Source organism: Anopheles arabiensis, chromosome 2 (assembly GCF_016920715.1).
Source record: "Anopheles arabiensis isolate DONGOLA chromosome 2, AaraD3, whole genome shotgun sequence".
In the NCBI taxonomy this organism is placed as follows: domain Eukaryota; kingdom Metazoa; phylum Arthropoda; class Insecta; order Diptera; family Culicidae; genus Anopheles; species Anopheles arabiensis.
The window spans coordinates 86,537,810-86,546,795 of NC_053517.1; the positions used below are offsets into that span (position 1 = coordinate 86,537,810).

The 8,986-nt window shown below is 41.3% G+C and overlaps 1 protein-coding gene across 8 annotated transcripts; it reads left to right on the forward strand.

Annotated features, from left to right (window-relative positions):
- The first annotated feature begins 1,005 nt into the window (after positions 1-1,005).
- On the forward strand, positions 1,006-8,949 carry LOC120895457 (ras-related protein Rab-8A). Of its 8 annotated transcripts, XM_040298852.1 has the most exons (7): positions 1,014-1,226; positions 1,805-2,070; positions 2,131-2,520; positions 4,272-4,471; positions 5,818-5,910; positions 6,765-6,878; positions 6,945-8,949. In XM_040298852.1, the coding sequence occupies exons 3-7, from the start codon at positions 2,397-2,399 to the stop codon at positions 7,071-7,073; spliced, it is 660 nt and encodes a 219-aa protein (XP_040154786.1). In that variant the 5' UTR covers positions 1,014-1,226; positions 1,805-2,070; positions 2,131-2,396; the 3' UTR covers positions 7,074-8,949. The 8 variants fall into 8 exon arrangements, with proteins under 8 accessions (XP_040154784.1, XP_040154785.1, XP_040154786.1 ...); XM_040298850.1 differs by having other exon boundaries at positions 1,006-1,086; positions 1,805-2,520; XM_040298851.1 differs by having other exon boundaries at positions 1,006-1,076; positions 1,805-2,520.
- Positions 8,950-8,986: the final 37 nt, after the last annotated feature.

An 8,986-nucleotide genomic window follows, 5' to 3' on the forward strand; every position in this document is an offset into this window, starting at 1 on the left:
ACAGATTGAAGCCGCTGTAACTTGTTGCCATAGTCGCTTTACAGGTGGCCTATGATGATTAGTTCTTTGTTACTATCGAGTCGAGAAGGCTCCTGTCACTGGACCTAACTTAAAGTAATGAAAAATTCCTGCCGTAATTTAAAAAAATGGACAAAATTTGTCGATATTTTAAGGATTTATCTTCACCCACACTTACTAAACGTTTATTGTACTTTCAATAATAGTATTCTATGAGTTAAACGACAAACATTTACACCTTTATCAGTCGAACTCTAAACGTGATGGCCAAAAAATTGTGGCAATCTCATTCAGATGCGTGCGTTCAATCCTGTTCCGTCATCGACAACATCTTGGCACAGTTAGACAACAATCAGAGCATCAACAGAAACCCGAGTTCCCTATCGCCGATGACCCTGTACGACAAGAAGCTCCAAAGGAAGCTGAAAATGACGACCGGAATTCTACATCGTTGCGTTAGATAGGTCGGGAGGGATACAAACGTGCAAATAGTGAAACAGTTCCTGGAAAACATGAACAAACATATTAGGAAGTAGAAATCGAAATCTTCTGGCCTAAATTGATACAAATGCTCTACTGTGTAATTTAACTATTTTTATGAAATATCTAAAAAAAGCTTTCTTGGCATTGTTTGTACCTGTAAATACATATCATTTTAGAAGACTCCAATTCCAAATCATTTTGGAAAACACTGTTTGAAAAATTAGGTTAAACTTTGCAGGCACAGTTATTGACTTACAGTCATTAAATTCATGTCACAGAATCAAACTTCGATGACAAGGAGCCAAATTCAGCGACATATTTATAGTATTCATTTTTCAAATTACTAACGGCTCCATTCAAACAGTTGGGAATCGTTTTCCCGCCAGATGGCACCACGGCGCAACAATCACATGGCGTTGTGTACACGTGGGACGAAAAGCTCGCGCAAAAAAGTGCGCATGCGCTCGGTTTTGTATTGATTTTTCCTTTGCTACTTTGTTTTGTGTTCAATCCGTGCACAGTCTGTGTCGCGAGCCAGGAACACAACAACAGTGTGACGGTACCAACGGTCGTAGGTTTGTGAAGGTAGTTTCTGTGTAGTGTCTGTTGCTGTTTGTTGTTACTAGGAGTTGTTAGTAACCCTACATGAGTGACAGTAACTGATCTCTCTCAGCTACATCAAAATGGTCCAGAAAAGTGCTTAAAGTGAGCAAAAAAGAGGCTGTGTAAGTTGGGAGTTGTCAGGTCTACTGCTACATTTTTTATTGTTATAAGAAACAAACTAAGGTGAATAATTGATTTTTTCGATCTGTTCTTTGTATTGAATAATTATTTTTCAAATTACAACAAAGTCATTTCCCATTCACGTTAAGTTTGTTTATCGCAACATATCGTAAGCAAGTGTGTGCATTGTGTCCGTTTGGCTGTGCCGTGAGGCAAACGTCAGCAGAGGAGCGTTCAGTGTTTGCATGGCAAAAAAATCCCTCCGGCCGTTTGCAAGCTTTCAAACACACTTAAACACAGACAAACATACGCCTGCATACACCAGACACGAACACTTACATGCACATCCTTTCCGAACGCGCAGTTGTGATGTAAGGAAAAGTCAACAAGGAAAACTTTGCGTTCGGTTCGCGTGAGCAAAACACAGTTGCAAGTGAGCTGCGGTTCTGGTCCGTCGACGGTTCGGCTGGCTCAACGGTGGATGTCAATGTCAGGGTTTTTTTGAAGGAAAAACAAGACAATTTGTGTAGCCATAAAAGCACATTAAAAGTGATATTTACTGTGTATTTTCTATCCGTAGGTTCGTGTCGTAGTGCAGGTTGCTTTTCTATCGCGAAAACAGAGCCATTTAAAGTCATACAAGTGGTTCGACGGGGTGTACTACGTAACGCAAATTTTCCCAGTGACAAAGAAAAACACGTCAAATACGAGTGAAAACCTTCTTTCAGTGTGTTTGTGTGAGTGTATACGCGATTGCCATCAATATTGCAAGAGCAGCATCAATTCGTGCATCAAGATTAACTCTCCAGCGCTGAAGCAGGACGAGCAAAACATCATTAGTAATCCGTACATTCAGGACCAGTGACGACGTGGAAACAGTGTGCTCACAGTGTGTTTGTTTTTTAGCACTTCCTCCACCGGAAGGAAATCTTAAGCAGCAGACAAAGACACCCATTTCCATCGGATCCAGCTGCGGACAAAGCAAAGTGGTACGAGATCCGGAGAGAAAGACTCGTCGCGTCTCGTCTCGTCTCAGCCAAGCGCACTCCGTTTGCACTCCTGCTGTGACTCACCCAACCCATTCGGGAAGCGAAAGGGGGTGGGAAAAAAAGAAGAAAAGGCAACATCCGTTTTAGCTGTTTTGGTGTGTGGTTTTCTGTGCAGCGGACAAAATGGCACTCGATTTTGCGGCCACGTACAAGGTGCTGGTGCTGGGCGATTCCAACGTTGGCAAGACGTGCATCGTACATCGTTACTGTGACGAGCGGTACTACGACACGTACATTTCCACGATCGGTAAGCTATTTATGGGGGAAAAACTGGGATACAATTCTTTCATCAATTAAGCAAAATCGATCCAACACAACGCGGAGAACAGATCCGTTGCGATAAACCTACTGTCGCTTCAACCGTCGCAACAAGCTTCCTGTCTGGATCCTGCTCTGACCTTCGGTCTGCCTTCCATGGTCATATTTTCCTTCCTTTTAAATCGCCGATCGTCCGATGCGATGATTCATCGCGCGTTTCGTGCAGATAATTGCAGTGGAAGGGGCGGGCTCTGGTGAATTGCACTTTGCATATGCAATGATGCATCGACGCCATGCAAAGAGATGTGCCCTTGCTGGGCGCATCATCACCATCATCATCATCATCATCATCATCATCGTCATTTGGGGGTATGGAGGAAAAGTGCATCCGTTTGATATATGTGTGTGATACGTGCCGGAATGAATTATAGGATGCATTTGTGTGGGGAAGGAAATGAGGGCAGATGAGAAGAACGATTCACTAATTTCTTCGGTAATGAATGGCTGCATTCACTGGCATTTAAATGTAATTACGTTTGAAATTTTTAATCACTCCATCAAAAAGATTTTATTTTTATAAACATACTTTAATTGTTAAAAAGATATTGAAAACAAAGAAAAGCCGTTGATTATGAATAAGAAGGACAAGGAAAAGTACAAGATTTTAATATAAAGTAGTAGCTATAGTAGCTAGTATCAACAGATTTTACTAGTTGCTTGACTCTATATAAAATAACCTCTTTCCTTGCCGGAAATGCATGAAACTGAATTCATCATACACTAAGGCAGAAGGCACAGCAGGATACTCAACAAACTGTGAGATACTACAAAACAGGACTTGTGTACAGCTCGATGCTTTTTTTAGGAACCTACAAACACACCCAAATCGCCGGAACGGACAACTGTTTTCTTTTTTTTTCGGAAAAGTTTTCGGAACCGAAACTCGCGTATCACATTGACCACCCACTATCCCTCACCCTCGCACCTCTTCCGGCACATCGACGAGACACTTTTTACGATCGACATTTACGGGTCCCGGTGTCGTATTTTAGTGCAGTTTACCACCGCTTTTCCGCTTGCTTCACACGGTGGCCTCTGGCCGCATCGGGACAAAACGAACGAGAGATAGAACAAGACATGAATTTTACATCCCTCACGCTAAGGACGGTGAATTTGAAACAGAGAGCGGCCATTAGCGAAAAAGTGATACCGCTTGTCTAGGATGCGGGAGTTCAAGTTTCCTTCGACCATCCGGATGCATGACATATGGTCAACGAATTGCGATCCGTTGACACAACGACTCTGTTTGCGAACCGTCTGGTCTGTGCGAATGGTTAGAAAACGCCAAAATCATGCCCCACCAGGTGCGGCCTCGTGCTCCCAGCAGAAATCTAATAAAGCGTCATGTTTTATGGATAGTATTTGCTCGCCCGATCGCACGAGCAAATGGGAACCGCCAAAAAGAATGCAAAAAATCGGCAACGATTTTAAAATATCAAAACTCAGCCCGCAAAGCTACTGCTGGAAATTGGAAAATTTGTACTTCAGCACCACGAGCGTACCTTCTCGGTCGAATCGGAGTGGGGTCGCTTTTATTGCGACCGGAACAAAAGCTTCCTCCATTGGGAATCCCTATTCCAATCTGCCTTTTTCTTCTTCTCTTTGTACGTTTCTTTCCCTACGACTTGTTTGTTTTATGACAAAATACACACACACACTCACATACACACGTGCAAACAGGAATCGATTTCAAGCAGAAACTCATCAACCTGGACGGTGTGCCGATCAAGCTACAGATCTGGGATACGGCCGGCCAGGAGCGGTTCCGGACACTGACGACTGCCTACTACCGTGGTGCGATGGGCATACTGCTGATGTACGACGTGACGAGCCTGGAGTCATTCAACAACCTGTCCTACTGGCTACGGAACATTCAGGAGGTAAGTGGGGGCTGTGCTGAGATGCGAGATCTAAATAGAACACTTACTTTACAGCATCTTTGGAGCTATATTTGATTACTTTATCCATTTAAGTTTGTCTTAAAAAGTGAATTTAACGTGATATCACACTGACTAAATCATACAGTTTTCTATGTATTCTTTTTTATTGTTTATTTTTGTTTCAGAAATTTCTCATGAATTTTGGAACCAAATATCGCTTAAAGTCTAATTTCGATCTATTAGTATCGAATTATTTGTGTCAATTTATCTAATCAAATTTCGACACAACCCGCTAAATTCACAAGAAAATATAAAAGAACTTTGGATTTATTATTCAGAAAGAACGGCTACGGCCGTAATGCTAAAAGAACTTTGGATAATAAATATTTCAGGGTTGCATTACTTGTCTGTTAAAATAGTGATTTTGTACGAACGCCTAACAGTATGCAAAATGAAAGATTTTTAGTATATTTTAGATCTGATTTGATTTACTAGACATTAATAGTGTTAGACAGTACAGCCAAACAAATAAAAAATCCCCAGAATAACTTTTTTAATAAACAAACACAAAAAGTGTTATGAAACGGTGATAAACAAATGATGATTGTGTAGGAGCGCCTAAAAGTATGATTCTTCGATTGATTTTTAGTATATTGTAGTTATAACTGCTCTAGTTAACACTTTCACGACCATAAGATTTCTAAGATTAAAAATACTAAAACAATACTATTGTTCATATGAAGGAAGAGAATACTACAGTCTGTTCCCGAGTTACACGGTTCTCGACCTACGCGGATTTGGAGATACGCGGTTTTCTAAATTTGACAGATTAAATGTCAAATCAGTACAATTTGCTTCAAGTTCGGTATAAATTGCATTTTTGCTAACAAATTGAAACCGCTTAAAAGCCAGAAATATTAGAATTTTCTGCACGAATCATATCAAACAAATGATGAAGTGTATAAAAGTATTAATTTAAATCAAAAACTGCGAGTAATAAATAGTATTTTAGTCAAAAAACGTGAAATTCGACTTACGCAGATATTCGAGTTACGCGGATTCGTCGGGAACGCAGAAACCGCGTAACTCGAGAACAGACTGTACGAATAAGTTGTTTTATTTTGTATTCGTTCAGAGATAGATTTACCATAATCGACATAGGTTTAATTTGAAGGTAATGCCAATAAAAATATCAATCGAAATAAAAAGCAATAATATTTTATGAACCTTTAACGAATTTTGTGGAAGGGAAAACATATTTTCCTCGCGATATGCACAAACAAACCTGATTCACCATCATTAAATTTTACATACATCTTCTTTCTACTCCCTCTCTAACTTCACAGAACGCGGCTCCAGATGTGGTGAAAGTTCTGGCTGGCAATAAGTGTGAATGCAATCCACCACAGCGAGCAGTCGACAAAGAACGAGGCGAAAAGGTACGAGGGAACCGTTACCGTTACCCCACTCTCGATTCTTGCGTGCTCTTACCTGGTCGAGGAATTAATTGAAATTAATTTATTGCACTGTCGCCACGAAAAACGCTTGCGTTTGTCGTGTGTGTTTTGTTTTGGTGAAAAAAAGGCCCCAGACAAAATACTGAATACTAACGAGGGTGCCACGCTTCGCCCAGGGAAAGGCTAACTTCCGATTCAGTTGACGCCATTTCAACCCACTAATCGGTGTGAATCGTACGTACTGTAGCGCGGTTCCAGTACTTTCCACAGTCGTAGTTCCCATTCCTACACTACTCCTCCTACCCCGCGCGAATGTATGGCACCGATGAGGTAAAGCCCTCGTGGAAGCTTTCCACCTCCAGAGGAAAGTACCTGTGGCGGAAATGGGCCAAATGGAAAGGAATATTAACCGAGACAAATGGGCGACACACGGAATGCGATGTGCTGGTGGCGCCGTGGGTTTTTCCTCCCGATTCCTCAGCTGGGATTTGCTTTCTAACTAGACGCGGAGGACTATTCATTAGGGGGAACGAGCCGAGGCCGTCTTAGTAAAGGGGAGTTGCTTGCCATAGGGGATAGACGAAACTAAAATAATGGTAAATTATTCCCCTGGCTTGCCGTGGCGTTTGCCACCGAACGGAAGGCATTGACCTGTAGATTCTGAGACTAAGCGGTTGAAGTGGATTGATTAGCCAGGGAGCCACACAGACGTGTAAACGTTTAGTGGGAACAGCTTTATGATTCACACAGTGCTGTAGTAAAACCTTTGATTGATTTAATTGATTTATTAGTCCCAACACTTAATAAAGCTAGTTCCGTTTCTCCTCACACCCTAGATTGCGGAAAACTTTGACATGCCGTTCTTCGAAGTGTCGTGCAAACAGAATATTAACATCGAGGACGCATTCCTGACGCTGGCCCGAAAGATTCGCGAACAGAGAGAACACCGGGTAAGCATAACATGGTTGTCTGATTATGTTTCCATTATTTTGATTTCCAAAATTGCATTGTTTCAGGGTGAAAACTTCGATGATGGCGATCGTCAGAAGGGCCTGCAGGATATGATCAAGAACGGACCCGGTTCGAACGGACTGGGCCCATTTACGTTAGGCAGCGGTGGGGACGGTGGACGCTGTTCCTGCTAAAAAGGTTGCCACACGAAGGAAAACCCCTCGAGGCAACGTATTTCACAGAGTGGCAAGCTACGGATGGCGAAGATATTAATAAAACTTTCAACACAAGACTTACATCGTAAGCGGCAATTTAAACAAAAGGGGAAAAACTTCATGATTTGGTCGCGAAAGGTGCATTTTGGCACATTTGGACCGAAAGAGCTAGGGTTACGATAGTTACCCCTGCAATTGTACCGAATGTCGCTTCGTCACTACAGTATGCAGAGCACAAATTGGGAAGACACAGTGATCGCGAACGGCAGCAAGCGGGATGCAGAAGAAACGCAAGGCTAAAAGATTAATTTGAATTATTTTAAATACCACATACAACAAAAAATCAATACTTTAGATGAACAACAACATTCCTGTCATACGCTGCCTACCGAGCGAGCAGCTTACCGTGGTAAACCTAATTACCACAGCCGAATAAAGCATTGAGCTAGCTGACGGTGTTATTTTACGGTTCTCTTCCCGAAGGATTTTTTCTAAATTTTATTAGCAATGCTCAGTCAATCCTACTTATCCTTGAACCGCGGAAAGCTGCACTCGCTAAGTGGAACATTTAATCAATTTAGACAATTTTAACCCGTTGCAATTAATTAGCTAAAATCACGCATAACCGTGTGGGAAGAGAAGGAGAAATTACACAAGGAAATGAAACAAATTTGGTGCAAAAACACGCAAATCAGTAAGACAACATGATAAACAAACAAATAGCATGTAAAAAGGATGAACAGTCTTTCAACAAGCCTTTAAGCATTTGTTTTAAGTAGTGCAGAAATGTTCTGTTAGTGTTTTCGTTTGGTCCAGCCACAATACAGTTGCATCCTATGTATTAACCATTAATGCAATTAGTTTTTATAACCAAAAACAGTACGATCTCATAGAAAAGTGCAGAATCACGATCAGTTTCTCAAGTGTAATATTTCAGTTTTGTTACAATTGATATATTGTTTATAGCTGGCTATAATACGATCGATTTTAATTACAACATCAGCAACTAACCTCAAAGGGGCGCTGCAATACACTTGAGAGAATTCAATCATTCTTTGATACTATTCAAACTTAATGTTGATGGAGCTCTCATTTCCCTTACCTTGGTCATACTACCGCTCAAGCTCATAATTGGATCGGAATGTGTCGGGGGAAAAACAACATTCAGAAGTAACACGTATAGCGTATGTAATAGCCAAATTTATACCCACATATTATTTTAGTTGAATAGATCATTGTTTAATGATAAGAATGCATTAAAAAAAAAACAAGCCACCGTTTTCGATTTAAAAGGTGAGAAATTTGGTGGCCGGCAGGAGCGCGTGTGGTGGAAAGTTTAGCACGAGACAGGGGCACAACACTAAGAGCCATTCAAATCTTAAGCATTACCGCTAAAAAACAGGGGAAAGGCGATACTACTAAACGATAAGCGAGTAAGATAATTATTAAAGCGAAAGGTAAAACTAACGTAACACGATTGTGGCAAGGACGAAAGTACAGTTTAGGTTCTGGGCTGAAGAAAAGTGTAAGAGTCATTACGAGTATGAGGAGCTAGATACGAGGATAGGAACGTATGATTTCGATCTCCCTGAAACGTGGCTTCAATCTAATCGAGTTCATTGAGTTTACCAGCAAGTTGGATGCGTCGCGATCATTCGTGTTCGTATGGGCAGATAGAACGATCAACCCTTGATACCCTGTACATGAGCAGGCGAGTTTACACGAATGGAGAGATGACGTGTCGAAAGCGGAAGCACGATTAGCAGATGGGGAGGTGGCATTTGCGTTGTAAAATTGATGGTAGTTTTCTTTGGACTATTTCGAAATAAAATTATCAGGAAAAAAGTAACACAAACACAGTTGTTTAGTTTTGTATGTTCTTTGTAACTCGT

What these genes read in the sequence shown, in the direction of transcription:
- LOC120895457 (XM_040298850.1), top strand. Translation starts at nt 2,397, where the DNA reads ATGGCACTCGATTTTGCGGCCACGTACAAGGTGCTGGTGCTGGGCGAT. An exon ending in CACGTACATTTCCACGATCG is followed by an intron (nt 2,521 to 4,271) that starts GTAAGCTATTTA and finishes ACGTGCAAACAG; the next exon opens with GAATCGATTTCAAGCAGAAA. An exon ending in GCGAACAGAGAGAACACCGG is followed by an intron (nt 6,879 to 6,944) that starts GTAAGCATAACA and finishes GCATTGTTTCAG; the next exon opens with GGTGAAAACTTCGATGATGG.